Consider the following 16,990-nt stretch of genomic DNA (forward strand, 5'->3'; position numbering starts at 1 on the left):
TGCATAGGCAGGATTTGAAATAGGGACATTGGCGCCATCCTGCTCTTCCCCTCTGTGTTTCTTCTTCTCTTCTCCCGTTGATGGCTGAGTGATTTGCAGCCTGTCTTGCTTCTCAAAGAATTCCACATATTGTACTCCAATATTTCCAATAACTGATTGGCGTCCAATTTTAACATTTTACGTGTTTTTTAATTGTATGGCTTAATGTGCACTTGTTGTAAACCACTTCGATTTTTTAAAATGAAATATGTAAATACATAAACATTTTACAAATAAATATTTGTCATTGTTGTTATTTTAAATGTTTATGCCCTGCCTTCTAGAACAGTGTCTTCCTTAACTATTTGTTCTCTGCACCATGCACATTGGTGGGTCTACATAAGCAAATAAATAAATGATTGTGATGCTGTGGTAAAGACACAGCACCCTCAGGCTGGTAGGTGATGGACCTAACTTGCAGAAAGGACAGGCTTTGAATCATAGTATTGTAGAGCTGGCAGGGACCCTGAGGGTAATCTAGTCCAGACCCCTGCAAGTCAGGAATCTCAATAAAGTGTTCATGGCAGATGGCATCCCAACCTCTGCTTAAAAGCCTCCAATGAAGGAGAGTCCAGCACCTTCCAAGGGAGTCCTTTCCACTGTCAAGCAGCTCTTGCCATCAGAAAGTCCTTCCTGGTGTTCAGTCAGAACCTCTTTTCTTGTAACTTGAATCCATTGTTTTGGCTCCTCACCTCCAGAGCAGGAAAAAACAAGCTTGTTTTTCTTTTCTTCATAGAACGTCACAGCCAATCACCGAATAAATGATGCTATTGCCAATGAGGACGGACCCCAGATGTTAACTGGAAGGTTTATGTATGGCCCATTGGACATGGTCACACTCACAGGAGAAAAGGTATTGTTTGTTACAGATCTAGTCGGATCCCTTTAAAACAAAGAAGAAAATAAATGTTCCAGTTATCTTTCTACAATAACGTTTTGGTCAACTTGCAGTTAGATTTAATGTCTGGATCAACTGAAACTGAAATGTGCTTGGTGCTATTCAACATAATCAGAACCTGAAGCCTGATCATCACACACACACACACACACACACACACACACACACACACGATAGATGACCTGAATCCAAGAGGTCTATTGTCAAATGAGGTCATGCTGGCTGCGACTGGCGAGAATTGTAATCTAAGACATCCACAAGGCACCAAGTTACTATATAGTGCTGCTATGTAATACTCTCTCTATCAATTAACTGGGTCTGCTTCTGTCTGCTCAGAAACTTGATTTGTGACTTCATGTAAGGGCACTTTTGCAAGTGATACAGAGAATTTTGCCTCTGATGTGGGCATAGCAAATATTGGTATTAGGAATTGCTGCTGTCATTCTTTTTCTTCTCTGTAGTTCCCATGTTTACTCAGGATCCAATATTCATATTCTCTTTTTATTAGGAGAAATTGTTTAGGAATGTCAAATGTTTAGTGGTTCCAAACAATCCCCCCCCCACAACTTTAAAATCGTTGAGGTTCTTGGCAGACCACCTCATTGTTTTTCTGTCTCTTATAGCAATTGCAGTGTGCTGTGCTAGATGCTGTTTGATTTTTAATCACATTTGTATTGTTTCTTTTATTGCTTATATTGTATTTTCTTGCATTACAGTTCAAATTCCATAAATTCAAATTGTATGTGTTCTTCACCCACCTCCTGAGAACCACTAATGGTCCACAGACCACCGTTTGAGAAGCCTTGTCTTCATTGTAGGATAAAATGAGCACCTTTTCTGCATTGTACTTGGCAGGAATGGTGGCATGTATATATTTATTGTTGTTAGCCGCCCTGAGCCCAGCTTCGGCTGGGGAGGGCGGGATATAAATAATAATTATTATTATTATTATTATTATTATTATTATTATTATTATTATTGGCGTCCTGTTTTTTCACCAAAGGCGCACACTCAGCCTTGCTTCAGGGTGTTTGAAATTAGTCTTGAGGCTAATATTGGAAGGGGTCATAAGAGCGCTAGAGGAGAGAGTAACACCCTCAGTGTTCAGGGTGCTGTGCAGAGTAACCTAAGCGTTAGATAAATGTCAAATGCCCCCAAGGAGTTCATAGTCTTCATTTCAAAAATGGAAGAGACATAGCTTAAACCAAGGTATACAATTGATCCACCCCCCTCATTATAATAACTGCCCTGAGATCTACAGGTATAGGGCGGTATACATTTCCCCCCCCCCCGACATCTTAGGATGAAGGGTGGTATATAAATATAATAAATTAATAATAAATTAATAAATTTAACAAATTATTATTTTTATTATAGTCTGTTATGATTGGCAGTGACTCTCGTAAGATCTCAGGCACTGGAAGTTTTTCCTGGCCCTGCTACCTAAGATACTTTTAATACTGTGTGCAGACAGTAAAGAAGATAGTAGACAAAGAATGAATGTCCTCAAACCTTGAAATCGGAACAAGATAATTTGCTAGATTGTTACTTGCTACGCATGTTCATGATTCCACATCCTTCTTCCTCCCAATTTCCTTTGTGCCGTAGGTGGATATTCATATCATGACACAACCCCCAGCAGGAGAATGGGCTTACTTTGACACAGAAGTCACCAACAGCAGTGGTAGGATTTCCTACGTTATCCCCGAAAACAGGCGGCTGGGCATTGGCGTGTATCCTGTCAAGATGGTGGTCAGGTAAGTTTTGCTGCAGGATGTTTGGCTTCTGCATCCCTTTATAAGTAACTTGAACCTGGAGCTACAATGTTTGAGGGCAAGGGAGTGACCCAAACATGTTTGCTCCCTGATCAGTCTCTTAACTAACTCAGTACCTCCCTTTTCCCTTTTCCTTTAGAGGCGACCACACGTATGCCGACAGCTACATCACTGTTCTGCCCAGGGGGACTGAGTTTGTGGTCTTCAGCATTGACGGTTCCTTTGCAGCCAGTGTTTCAATCATGGGCAGTGACCCCAAAGTCAGAGCTGGAGCAGTTGATGTAGTACGGTATGAAGGATTTGGAAATGCTTTGTGTCTGCAGTTATGCTTTGGAGTGCAAAATTATGAAAATATCCCCTTTCGTTTTTAAAAGGGAAGTTGCTGGCCCTCAGAGTTTCAGGGAGAAACCTTAATTATAGCATATGCTTTTGTGAGCCAGAGTCCATTAGAGTCATGAAGTATTTGTCCTGAGGGGTTGATATGTACATAAAATAGGGGGGTGGGAATCCAGACAGTGACAATTCACAAAACTGTGTTAGCAGTAACATAAATATTCTGGCATTAAGGTAAAGGTAAAGGTACCCCTGCCCGTACGGGCCAGTCTTGACAGACTCTGGGGTTGTGCGCCCATCTAACTTAAGAGGCCAGGGGCCAGCGCTGTCCGGAGACACTTCCGGGTCACGTGGCCAGCGTGACAAAGCTGCATCTGGCGAGCCAGCGCAGCACACGGAAACGCCGTTTACCTTCCCGCCAGTAAGCGGTCCCTATTTATCTACTTGCACCTGGGGGTGCTTTCGAACTGCTAGGTTGGCAGGCGCTGGGACCAAGCAACGGGAGCGCACCCCGCCGCGGGGATTCGAACCGCCGACCTTTCGATCGGCAAGCCCTAGGCGCTGAGGCTTTTACCCACAGCGCCACCCGCGTCCCTATATTCTGGCATTAGTGGGCTAATTATTGTATATTGGATGGTTCTCTCCTCCTTTGCCACATATTAAAGAGCTACTTTTGTTTTGTGGCACAAATAAATACTCTGAAATCTAGAGCTCCTGTCTAGAACTGTTTGCATGATCTGTCCACTATGTGGGCTTCCCCTCCCCTTTCACTTCCCAGCCCCTTCTCCTTCTCCTAATTTGTCTTTTTTCTTATTTCTTTTCTCTTTTTTACTCTTGGCTTTGATTGCATATGTTTGATCTTCTTAATGATATTGTGAATTGACATGCTGCATTTTTACCTTTATTGTTCATGTTTTGTTACTTGTATTGTTACAAAACCTCTAAAAGAACCAATAAACTATGAATAAAAAAACCACACCAACATATAGTGTGATAAAAATCTGATCCCAGTTCACGCCACAAATGTTAAAATTGAAGCTCTTGATAAATTCTAATTCATCAGTTTCACATTGCAGTCTTCTTTTGAAGTTCCTTTATTTGAGAATAGTCATCTTATGGCAGCATGTCCTAGGAGGTTCAAATGTTCATCTGCTTTTTAAAAAACATTGCCTTTCTGATGCAAAATAGAATTCTTCTTGAAAAGATATCTCATAATGACACACACACACACCCGCATGATTTTATTTCTTGTACAGGGTCATTCACTGCCATCAGTATATGCAAATGTCTTATTTAAGAGTATATAGAACCTTTATTCTCAGTAATGAAGGAAATCACAGGCGGAGAATTTTTTTAAACTTTAGTATTTGTAAAGGGAAACTTAGTGTGAGTTAATACTTTTTTATACCTTTGGATCTGCACTGAACCTTTGTTCTTCTCTCCTTCCAAGCTGTGATTCTTTATTGCTTACATTTTTTATTCTTTGTTGTTGTTTTCTTTTTGTTTGTTTGTTTGTTTTTGCTTTCCCCCTCTGTTAATAATAAAATAGTAGGGGGTTAAAATAGCACCCTTTGTTCCAGGGGCATAACTTCTTCATAGCACATCCCTGTTCCAAGGCCCCCTTTCTGTGGCCTGAGACTCTTTGAGGTAATGGTTTCTCCACCCAAGTTTCTTGGGGTTCCAAAATTCACTTCCTGGTCCTTTTAGTTGCACATACAAAAAGATCTGAGAACATAAAATGGGAAAATATGTGATTGGAAAGTAGGTTACAAACGTCCTAAATGAATTTAGCAAATATATCAAATTTAAGAATGAAAGACTAGGATAATATGTTTACAAAAGGTATTTGTGAGGATAGAAGAGCAAGCATTTATATCTCATTTATTTGTTACAAAGTGCTGTGCAAGGGAATAAATATTACAGAAATTTCTATTGATCACTTAGCTTCACATATAGCAGCTTCAGCAGGCCGGCTCCTGGCAAAATCCTCTCTATATTTGTGGACAGCTAAGATTCCATTTCCATCTCAGTTGTTAGTAAAAAAGAAAAGAAAGGGCATGTTCTCTCTTGTGCTAAGGGACTTATTTCCCAGGACTTAGGTAGAGGCCGCTGCTCGGTGGGGGAAGGGCCTTGGGTCCGTGACAGGTAGAGCACCTGCATTGCAGGCAGAAGCTCCCAGGTTCATTCTCTGAAATCTCGATTTAGGTCTGGGGGTTTCCCGGCCTAACTCAACATAAGGCAGCTTCTTGTGTTGGTTATAGGTTGGGGGAAAGTACAAACAAAGCACCTGTTGGCAACAATTGGAGAGTTTTTCTCTGAAATCATCTCGTCAGAAGCATTTCTAATACAAATAGGCTCGTGAATGTGCCAAGATGGTTCAGGACTACAGCAGCGGGCAAATGGTTAAGACCCTTCCCACTCCCCCTTGCCAGATCCCCAGCCTGTAATATGCTGCATACATCCTCCCTCCCTTCCTCCTATTTCTTATTAATTGTTTTCTCCCTTCCCCTTCTTAGGCACTGGCAAGACCTTGGCTACCTCATTATCTACGTCACGGGCCGGCCTGACATGCAGAAGCAACGGGTGGTTGCCTGGTTAGCACAGCACAACTTCCCCCATGGGATTGTCTCGTTCTGCGATGGTCTGGTTCACGACCCACTGCGGCACAAGGCCAACTTCCTGAAGTCCCTACTCACAGACGTAAGCAAGCATAGCAGGGTTCATTTTCTCTCTTTCTCTCTGTCTCGGTCTAGGGAGAACTTCTCAAAGGCCCAGAGGCTGTGTCTATCCAAACAGTGCTTGGAAATATCAGTGGGTAGTGTGGGGAGGTGTCATCCTGAAGCAAACTAAGTATCCAACAGAGACTGGAAGATTTTTGGTGATGTTCCAGGCACTGGCCAGTTGTTAGCGAAGTCACTTAAATAGAGCAAACAGAGTCCAGAGAGAAAAGAAACTGATAATACTTTGGGGGACAGAAAAACCCAGTATATCATATTGGGAGAAATCGAGAGATGTTCTGTCTTTCTTAGTAGCTAAGCTCTAGTCCATAACAGGAATATTTACTAATACAGAGGAGAATTCCCTCAGAACTAATCAGCTGATCAGAACCTCTTGAACATCTAACAAACACAGTTTTGACAAACTCAGTTCACTGAGCTTCAATTTTTAACCATAGTTCATTGAACTGTAGAGTTGGAAGGGATTACAAGGGTCACCCCCGACAATGCAGGAGTCTCAACTGAAGCATCCATGACTGATGGCCATCCAACCTCTTCATTACATTCACCTGAGACATTTTAAATAGGGATGCAAGAGCATCCATTCATTTTCCCCAAAAGGTGCTGTGGATGGTGTATGTTCCAAGTGAGCGTGTGCGAAATCCCTCCAAAAGCACTGAGCGCTCTCCTCCACCTCCCTCTTTCCCTGCCAGTAGACAAAGAAACTTCCCTTTGGGCAGGCAAGGAAGGAGCACTTCTCCTCAAATGCATCCTTACTCTTAACATTACAACCTTTTCCCAAGGCATCCTACAAAAGATGCTACATTGCAACACCTTTGTGTGAAAACCAAGGGTCTGGTGCTATTCCAGAGGGTACATTTCCCTCCCAGTTGCCAATGATTTGCCTTTTCTTGCCCCGCACCCTGCAGCTTGACATGAAGATCCATGCGGCCTATGGATCCACCAAGGATGTCTCGGTCTACACCTCCATCAGCCTGCCGCCTATGCAGATCTACATTGTTGGGCGGCCAACCAAGAAGTTACAGAACCATTGTCAGGTAACCTCAGAATTCAGATGCTTTCACAAGGGATAGATAAGTTCCTGTATGATGAAGCTGGGGGTGCAGCCTATCCAAGCCCTACAGCTGTGCCACTCAGCGGTGTAGCTAGCTGCTCAGGTACCTGGGGTGGCTCCTGTGCCTGAGCAGGGCAGGGTAAGCCAGGGCAGGGCATGCTGCACGGAGCCTCCAAGGAGTCTGCCCACTGCCTCCCCCTCAGCTGTAGGGCAGCTGCAGACGCAAGCCGCACACTGCCGTTTTGGGCAGCATGGAGCCTGCAGGTGCCTGAGCCGCCACATCATTCCCAGACGTGTGGCTCAGGCATGCTGCAGGCCCCGCGGTCAGTGCCGCCCCCGTGGTGTGGTCGCCAAGTGCCCTTGCACCAGCTATGCCTCTGGTGCCACTTCTGTGTCAGTGGGGCTCATGAGAAGTGGCTCCGAAGAGATACCCAGAGAAGATGTAGAGGAGGGTGGCATTTTGGAGCACCAGCAGACTAGCAGAGATCTTACCTTTATGGTGCCGTCTTTGTTGGCATGGAGGAGAGGAATGGTGGGAAGAAAGCCAAGCATCTCCTGAGGTAGTTGCAGAAGTGGTTGTAGCTCAGAGGTAGAGCATCTACTCTGCATACAGAAAATCCCAGCTTCTTCAGTCTCCAGCATCTTCATGTGGGGCTGGGAGAGACCCCTGCCTAAAACCCTGGAGGGCCGCTGCCAGTCAGCCGTACTGAGCTGAATGCACCAAATGCTGACTCCATATAAGGTATCTGCCTCATCTATGGAAAGACAAAAACGGACCGAGTCAGGGGATGCGCAGGAAAAGCAGGCAAGTAGCCCAGCAGGCCTGGAACAGGTTGGGAAGTCATTGGAGAGGGGAGAAGCAGCAAGCCTGCCTATGTCTTGCCTGGCTATGTGTCTTTCTGAAAACAGAAGCATATTTCAGTCAAAATTTTCAGGGGATCAGTGTTACATTTGTACTATCAAGATTTAAGAGTGTGCTTTAAGAGATTTTTAAAAATTTTGATTTGGGTCTTTTAATAGCATGGTCCAAGCTTAGGTGATGGAGAAATCTGAGTACGCAGATCTTGTACACTTCCTTGGAATCCATTTGATGAAACACAGTTTAGACATATATTATATTAAATAAAATACATACATACACAAAGTGTATCAAAGATGAATAATGGCCATTGCAGAAACAGCATTAATATGTTTAGCAAATTTGTTTATTTGGGTTGACATTTAGCTTTTTGCTGAATAACTTATCCTGGTGCACATACAAGTAAGTTGGTTGCTTATATTGTTTTGCCAGCTGCTGAGGAGAATTTTGTGGCTGCTTCTTGATTTCTAAACTAGTGTGTCAGAGAGACTTCTCCTTGACACTTGGCAGGAAGGTAGAGATGACCAGCTTGTGGAGGGGTTCACACATACCACTTGCCCCGCTTCAGCAGTGAGAACCACATCCTGTATGGCAGATTATTCTCTGGGTCTGGCAACCTGAGATAAATTTGTCACTTGGTAAACAGTTGCCTTGGCAGCATCTGAAATGGCAGCTGTGAAATTGCATTTGGCAATGAAACCAGACTGAAGTTTTGGACTGCAGATGTCTTCCAAAAATAAGCTTTCATTTTAATTAAATTTGCAGTTCATTACCGAGGGATACGCAGCCCACCTGGCCCAGCTGGAATACACCCATCGCTCCCGCCCCGCCAAGAACACCACCCGGATGGCTCTTCGGAAAGGCAGCTTTGGCCTCCCGGGCCAAACAGAATTCCTGCGCAAGAGGAACCACTTGCTGCGCACCATCTCCTCTCAGCCAGCCACGGCAGCCAGTGGAAGCAGTGGCTACAGGCCGGAGCGAACCCAGAGTCAGTCAGAGAGTGACCGGGAGAGGGAGAGGGAGCGCAGCCAGAGGAGCATGAGCCTTGCCACAGGCTGCTGGGGCCGGAGCACAGCCTCCAGACTGGAGCCGGGGGGCCTGGGGCAGAAGTAGAGCAGCCGGACGGCAGCAGCAGGAGGCAATCGTGCATGGCAGCAGCAGCGGGGGTGAAACAACCCAGGCCTGTGGTGTGGGGTAGTGGGGCAAACATGGTGCTACTCATTGCCAGAGAGGCGGTCATAACTTTATGAGGCGATAACAGACTGGTTTTCCCCCCCTCCATGCAAAACACACAGGCCTTGGTGACGGGGGCACTGGGTTTTTGCAGAGCACTGTGCAAAGAGGAACAAGAAAACTGCCTTTTCAACCAGAGGGGCATCAGGAAGGGGAAGATGAATACTTTGGCAGCTTCTGGGTGCAGCTTTTTCCTGCCCCCCCCCCTTTCTTACCGAGGTTTGGTGATTGTAAATATGTGCCTCCTCAGCTTCTTAGCCATCAGTCAAAGATGCAATGGAGGGCAGGAGCGTCCCAGTGCCATGTGCGGGCAGAACTGGAGGAGTTAGGCGGGGGAGCCACAACTGTGGGCTTGTTCTGCTATCTGAAGTGAAGGGAGCTGCATCCTGCCACCACTTTGATGCTCCACTTCTGGAATCTGGAGAGACTCGGGTTGGACACAGGGAAGAGTTCAAGGCAAGCAAAGGATGCTTAGAACACACTCCTATTCTGCTAGGAAGCAAAGTCATGTTGGCAATGGCTAATTCAAGGCATCTTTGGTGCGAGAAACATGGGATCCGAATAGCAGTTTGTTTTATTTGGGTACAATTTCCTATGATTATTTTTAAGCGAACATCTTAAAAAAGGAGGGAAAACAAAAACCAGATTTTGGAAACTGGTGGATTGTACTAATGCAGAGAAAGGATTTTATCTGCTGCTTTCTGGTCCTTGGTGTATGAGGGAGGGGGCAGGGTGAAAGAAGTTGGGCAGTTACCCAGTTACTACTTTGTACTTTTGGAAAGTACCAACAGTTAGTTTCAAGCATCTAGGAAACAAATAGCAGAGTGCTATTTTTGCTCAGCCTAAAAAAAGCGAAGTCCAAATTCTTCCCCACTCCGCCCATTTCTCTTCTGCCTCTTGACCAGAAGGGAGTCCGTCCTTCTTTCCAACTTTTGCAATGGCTTTCAGCGGAGGATGTAAATTTTGCTTTTCTTTTTAACTATAGTTATGCAACTGTAAAACCTCATTGTTTTTATTTGTTTTGCACTGATAATTTTTAGAAAGGAGGCCTATTACTATTTTATGAAGCTACACCCTCCCTATTTATAGCGCATGCCAGTCAAATGTTGCTAAGCCAGGATGCATCTACCCAAATGCAAACATGCACACACACAGGGCTTTTCCCCACCAACAATGTCAGGAGATTTAAAAAGAACAAGTGCAACAAATTGAGAGGTACAAACCAAGGGAATGCGATTTTTAAAAGGAGAGAATAGACATATCTTAAATTTCCCTAACTACTCTCTGTACAGGAGTTGCAGGTTTGATGGTTTGGATTTGCTGCAAAGTTCTGTGAAGTACATTTGTGAGCTCTGCCCCAAGTTCTAAAGAACGTGCTTGGTTTACAACACCTTATAGTAGCTGTTTGAGAATGGGGGTAAATTGCACAAGGGAACATAGGCCTACAAGGAAGGGTCTGCACCATCATGCCACCTCACCCTGCAGATTCAGTTTCCAGCTGTTGCAGAACACGGTTAGCCTGAGATAATGGACTAGTTCTCCAAGAGTTGGGGTTGCCCTTTCTTGCCTATAGCTTCTGGCATTTTTTATATTTGCACAGGTGTGCTTCTTTGTTCAGTGTTCCACTTTATACGTAAAACATTTCCCCCCCTAGACCAACATCTCTTTCATTGTTTCTTCTTTTCAATACCAAGACTCGGCAGCACTGTGAATTACAGCCTCTTTCCAAGCCACGAGGCTCAACAACTCACCCGGACGTGTAAAAAGCTACTTTGCTACATGGGTTTCAACACCAAATTTAAAATGGTGTGCTCCATCCATATGAATGTCATTGTCCAAAAGGGGTAAAATCCATTTATTTATCCATGGAAACTGCTGCTCTTTTCAAATGAAGCTTGCAACTCCCAACATTTCTTAAATGGTTGATGATGAGCCATACTGCAAGATTATAAGCCTCTTGTCTCAGATGAAGTCAACAAGAAAATCTTGGCAAGTTTTTACTACTTTTTTTTTAAAAAAAACCCAAGCACTATTGACTTCCCTTTCTCCTCAGCCTAGCTCTTTGCAAATATACATCAAAAAAATGAGTGGGTGGGTGTTTGACATGCAGAATCCACATGGACTGCATTATAGCTCTTTGCCAGCTCAGTGTATCATCTGACCATCATCGCAAAAACAGACTAGGCGGCCACATGATCTGGATTTGAGTTTCATTGATTTGGCCTCTCCCCTGAACAGTCAAGACATGACATGTACATTATCCAAACTTTGAGACATTCAGTGGCTCGTTTTAGTGTGCGTGTGTGTGTGAGTGTGTGTGTGAGTAGATAGTGTAAAGGGAAAAACAATGTAAAATGCCTGGATACGGGTTGGGGAGGAAGTGGGTGATATATATATATATATATATATATATAGATATAGATATATATAGATATATATATATGCGCGGTGAAAGTAATTTATTTTATGTACAAAACCTATGTCTGGAGGGAAATAAACCTTCAGGTTTTGTTAACATTTCAAGACCTAGCTTCCCCTCCCCCTTGTTTTCAGGCATAATTTACAACAGACTCATTTTATGGACCAAGTTCAAACTGTCCAAGGATGCTAAAAGAAATCTTCTCATTGCCTCTCACCAATCCATATTTGAAACAAGTGATCCATAAAAGGGACTGTCATTCCTGTGTACACCCCACCCCCAGCCCTTGGCCAGGCATCTCCTCTCTTCCAGCCATTCTCCCTTGTTTCTTTTCAAGACGGTGGTTTTGTGTGTGTAAGGGGATTGGGGTGGTTCTTCATCCTTCTTTGCGATTGTAATAATTTTGAATTAAGTGAGCGGCGAGCAAGTGACATTATGGCTAGAGGCTTTTTTCATTTTTTTAAGCTCTCCAGGATGCCATCATTCTGGTCCATGACTTATGTATGTATACCCCTCGTGTGTTGTCCTTGATGTTGAAAGCTGAACTTGCTACTCTGGCATTAAACAAACAATAGCAATAGCTTCATTAGAAAGTAGTGTGGCTCCCTCTGGAATGAATCTGGAGAGCAGCATTCGCCATCCCAGTTGGAAATGCAAAGACTGATTTGTGGAATCTGAAGCCATCTGTATTTAATGCTGTAGCCTCAGTGATTGTCTTTCCTTGAGATCAGTGCCCCAGATCCAGTTTATACCTTGAGGGCCAGTAAGTGTCTATTATGAGGCTGTGTCTCTGTGGCACTTTCTGACAGCTCAATGGAGTGGGGAGGCAGGAATGCCCCTGGAAAGGGCAGGTCTGCTATCTCCTGCTGTGGGAACCTCAGGTGTGCAGACTTGCCCCTCTTCTCAGCCGGGTGAATGGATGAGTGGTCAGGGAGAAGAGTTTCAGTACATTGCGTATATTAGAGCCACCTGGACGTGCCTAGAACTCAGCCAGTATGATGATCAGCCTTTCCCAACCTGAGACCTTCCAGAAGTTTTTAGCTGCAAGGCCCAGCCAGCCAAGGAACAGGTAAAACTTGCACTTTTTGTCTTGGGATCACATAACTTCTGTTTGTTGTTGTCTTTGAAGTATGTTTTGCAAGTAATTTGGACTCTGAAGTGGTTTCCTCTTTTCAAAGACAGGGGAACATATTGGGGTGATATTTGAGGAAAGGAGTGGTCAAGAGATCAGGAACTCCCCCCCTTGCAAATATTTAGAGGAGCTTGCACCAGCAACCTGGCGTTTGGGTGGCATTTAGAATTCCCACGAGATCAAGTGCTCTGTCCACATCTCCCCCATCCTCCTGCCATAAGCCAAGGAACTTTGCATAATGCAGTGCTGTATGGTTTACATCATGTATTCACACTGCACAATTGGCGCTGCCTTGGCACACAACAAGAATTTTGCTGAGTTTGGGTCTATTTTTTAACATAGACTTAATTTACTCTTTTCAGATGTTCCATATCAACAGACCTTGTGTTTGGGGGAAAGTTTTGCAGGGTAATTTGGTGCTGAAGTGTTTTAAACTTGGCTAAAAATGTTTAAAGGCATCACATGGGACTAAACTTTCATTTCTTTTAAGCCAAAAAAGGGAAGCTTCTCATCCATATGGATGCAGATGGGCAGGGGAAATAATTATGCTCTGAAAAGCCAAGGTGGGTGTGGAGTTTAATAAAGCTGACCTCTGCACAACCCCCAAGTTTGCCAGAGCATGCTAAATTTTGGAAAGCTCCTAAAATGTTTGCAGTCTGAGAAAACAAATGAAACAAAAGCACACACATAGGTTCTAGGTGGCATTCCTATCACACAATCCTATGCATAATTACCCAGACGTAATTTCCATGGTGTTCTGTGGCCTTGCTCCGCATTACTCCCTGGTAAGTGTGTTTAGGATTGAAGCCTTAGATATCCAAACATTACAAAAGGGCACTGACAACACCAGCCTGATGGAATGAAGCAGATCTAGATGGCGGGGAGTCTACCGGAGAATCCCATAAATACCACCCAGAATTCCATTCAAAGAAAATTAGGATATAAATGTACAAAACAATCAATGGTTTGATGGAAAAAGAGGCCCAACCTGTTGTATACATTCTTCCCAAACAAGATAGCTTCCCTGTAATTCGCACTGGGGCCAGTTAGCATCTTTTGACAAGCCAACATTAATTTTGCTGAACGTTTTGTATCTTAAAGCTAGCTGAAGGGAAGTTGTCTGCCAAAGGCAGGGTGGGGAGCGACGTCAGTTACAAACAAAACCCTCCTCCTCCGAGACAGTTTTATCCCGGGCTTTACTGGAGTCATCCCTCTCGTTCAGGTATTTACCACCATTGCTGCAGTTTTTCCTGTTAGTTCCAAAAGCATTACAGTTTTGTCTCCCTCTCCTTCATCACTGAGACCCCCACCCCACACTTCCTTCTCCTCCTGACTGTTACTCTGTATTCAACAATGTTCATTCTGTTGAATGGTGGGCGGAGGGCAGGCTTCTCAAAGATTCGGCTGGAGGGGCAGCACTCCAAGAACGTTCCCTATGGAAAGGTCACAAGGGCAAATCAGCCCAGAGTCCAGCTACCTGCGTTTGTGTCTGCATGATCCTGTCTGTCTCCTTGCTCTTGTATGTGAGGACCACCCTCTTCCTTGCTGGTCCTGCCGCCTCGTCCTGCCGCCTGGTTGTGCTTTGTATATGGTTATCCCTTGTACGTTAACACCAATTAAAAGAAACGGGAAGGCTCTCTTGCTGTGTCTGCTTCTTTGCCAAGTCCACAAAAGGCATAAAGCTTCAAAGCGACTTGCTTTCAGAGCCCAAGAAAGTAGCCCTGAAGCATCAGACCAAATCCCAGCATTCTGTCTTTTAAACAGCCAGATTTCCGGGGGAAATCCGCAACCGGGACGCCATGGCAATGGGCTTGCCTTCTTGTTTGTCTCCAGATACTAAGGCACAAAGAGCCTCTCTACAGAGCAATGCCATTAAGCCCAGGGGCAAGGAACCTTTTTCAGGCTGGGAGCCACATTCTCTTCTGAGCGACCTTCTGAGGGCCACATGCAAAAGTGGGTGGAGCCATATAAATTTTACCTTTATACATTTGTTTCTACATACCCATAACACCCCTATCTCTCCTCCAAACAGGCAAGAGAGATTTCCAAAGGCATTAGACCCTGGGAAAATCAGGGTTCACATCCCCACTGAGTTATGAAGCTCACCAGGTGACCTTAGGCCAGTCACTGCCTCTCAGCCTAACCTACCTCACAGGGCTGTTGTGGAGTTCAGATGCAGAGCTGGAGGACCATGTACATCATCTTGAGTTCCTTGGAGAAAGTGGGATATAAATGTGATAGCAACATAAATATTCAGGGGGCAAAGCAGGGCCACTGAGGAGAGGAATGGCCTGAAGATGCAGTGTGTGTGGCCTGGCTCAATTTCTGAGGGCCAGTTGAAGAGACCTGGACTCATATTTGGCCTCCAGACCTGAAGTTCATCATCATTCCTGCACTAAGCTATTATGGCTAAGAGTTGTAGTCATATTTTGGTGCCCTGCAAGATATTCATGCAACATCCATTTGCATTTAAATTAGAGCTGCTTGTCAGTAGGGATCAGTCTATTTCTGCCCAGTGTCAGCTTAACAGATGTTCATTAATAAGTCGGTTCTGTCTTGTTTCCATAAGCAAAAACACAATTGTGCTGCACATTTATCCTAAAATGAGCATTTTGTATTGCACTGCATATTTTAACCTAAAATAGAAATTTTATATGCTTTTTGAGCACAGAGCAGTATTGAAAAAAAGGGAGAAGTGCAAAAATTATAACTGCAATCCAATCTGTTTATCAGTCTGCCAAGTATGAATTGGTCCAGTTCTCTGGTGTCCCCACTTGTCAGGGAGGAGAAAGAGCAAGCCAGAGGAAGCATCTCAGATTCAAATCCCCCTTTCAGCCAGGAGGTTCAGAAGCTGGGTTGGGCGAGTCCCAACTTCTCAACACTACCTATTTTACGGAGCTGTTATGCAGTATGTGCAATATGGATGCATTTATACCCCACTCTGAATCGCTGAAGCAAAGCAGGAAAGCTTTATTCGGTCTTATGTGCATGACTTTGGTTACATGTGGCTGAGTCGGCAGTTCTTCTTGGTTCAGTGGAACAACTCTGTTCCCAGAACAGCAGAAAACCATAATAAACAGATGATACCCTAAAACAGACAAGATGGGGAAGGCTGTTATAATGAACAGGCCTGGTATTACCTGCATCAGCAAGCCTGTGTAAGTTGATGACATGACATTTATTACCTGGACAAAGCTGGATGCTACCGGTTAAATAGGAGTGCTGTGATTTTGCAAAACAAAGACAACACCCTTAAAGGGCACAATCCAGGTAAAGTGAAGCATTTTTTTAATCATTCTGTTAGTTTTGATGAAAAGGAGTTAAAGCAACAATTCATTGGCTTGGCTCTTCTTTGGAGGAATAAGGCCAAAGTGTGAATTATTGTTCAGCACTGGGTAAATAATTAACAGGATATAATTAAAATGAATTTCACATAAACATGCCTGACTGACGTTTGTTTGATTACCAAAAGTTGGTGAGCAAACAAGCACGTCCAGCTCCCACACCATCTTGCCTCAGGAGACTTGCTTATCAAGTCCCTTACCGTACCTCTAAGGAAAGGGGTGGGTGTGAGGTCTACCGTCCCAGCAACGACACTGTTGCTCTAAGGGTCGCTGGCAGAATCAGCAGGTTTCTCCTCCTGCCCCCCCCCGACATTTTTGGCACTGTAGCCTCTCTCGTGCCCCCCTTAATCAATTGCTTGTGCCAGTACCATGCACAGTTTAAACCTCTGCAACAATCCTACCACAGTGTTGCCCTGAGAACAGAGATTTAAACCTCTCCACCTAGCCCAGTGCTTCATTAAGGAAATAACCATCATAGTGATGGAGATGTTTTGTGTACCTGTGTGATTGTGTATGTGTGTGTGTGGTGTGTCACAGGCATGCAACCCTCAGAGGATTGGCAATGTTTGGCACTCGGGCCAAAAACATTTGGCTACCCCTGGCATACAGAGATACACCAAATATATAATCTGCCCAAATGGAGCCTGGAAACAAAGCAAAGCAGCATGGACAGAGTCGCTCCTGAAAGGATGACATGCTTGCCAATTGCATAGCTGTTGGCACAAGGACACACAAGGGCCCTCTAGCAAGGAAGCAAATTGTGTGGCACCCTTAAAGGGTCAAGGCTTTGAATTTCCCGTGAACACAGCAGGTGTCAGCACTTTTCAGAATCCAGAGCTTAATGCATCCTATCTAGCTAACGCTGCAGCAGAAAAGTGTTACCATGTGGACCTGTTAAGGAAGCCTCAATGCATTCCTTTTCCTATATTAGTTAGGTGTAAGTGTGAAGTTGGAAACCAGAACAGCCTGAAGTGCGATCCATATCTCACCACTAAGGTGCCCTTCTGCCCTTAAGCAGAGGCTGCGTTGTGTCAGGCTACAGGACAAGAAAAGGTGAGGTAGCAGCAGAACATGGCTGACCAGCCACCTTGTCAAGCCCCACACCTGAGCAGATGCTGCTCAGCCAGAGATGCTAGAAGTGGGGCGCAGCAAGAGTGGACCTGTGT

General features: G+C 44.5%; 2 protein-coding genes across 11 annotated transcripts in view; one reads left to right on the forward strand and one right to left on the reverse strand.

Annotated features, from left to right (window-relative positions):
- PITPNM2 (phosphatidylinositol transfer protein membrane associated 2) overlaps nucleotides 1-14,117 on the forward strand; it is a 184,616-nt gene extending 170,499 nt beyond the window's left edge. For all 9 annotated transcript variants that reach the window (XM_053368303.1, XM_053368307.1, XM_053368308.1 and 6 more), the window contains 6 exons: nucleotides 776-892; nucleotides 2,546-2,694; nucleotides 2,852-3,001; nucleotides 5,562-5,745; nucleotides 6,692-6,820; nucleotides 8,462-14,117. In XM_053368303.1, the coding sequence (XP_053224278.1) occupies nucleotides 776-892; nucleotides 2,546-2,694; nucleotides 2,852-3,001; nucleotides 5,562-5,745; nucleotides 6,692-6,820; nucleotides 8,462-8,809 (1,077 nt within the window). In that variant the 3' untranslated portion in view covers nucleotides 8,810-14,117. The remainder of the gene's footprint in view (nucleotides 1-775; nucleotides 893-2,545; nucleotides 2,695-2,851; nucleotides 3,002-5,561; nucleotides 5,746-6,691; nucleotides 6,821-8,461) is intronic.
- Nucleotides 1-16,990, reverse strand: part of HIP1R (huntingtin interacting protein 1 related) — a 297,989-nt gene that overhangs the window by 105,072 nt on the left and 175,927 nt on the right. The gene's annotated exons all lie outside the window — the stretch shown is intronic.

This window comes from Podarcis raffonei, chromosome 16 (genome assembly GCF_027172205.1).
Source record: "Podarcis raffonei isolate rPodRaf1 chromosome 16, rPodRaf1.pri, whole genome shotgun sequence".
Lineage (NCBI taxonomy): Eukaryota > Metazoa > Chordata > Lepidosauria > Squamata > Lacertidae > Podarcis > Podarcis raffonei.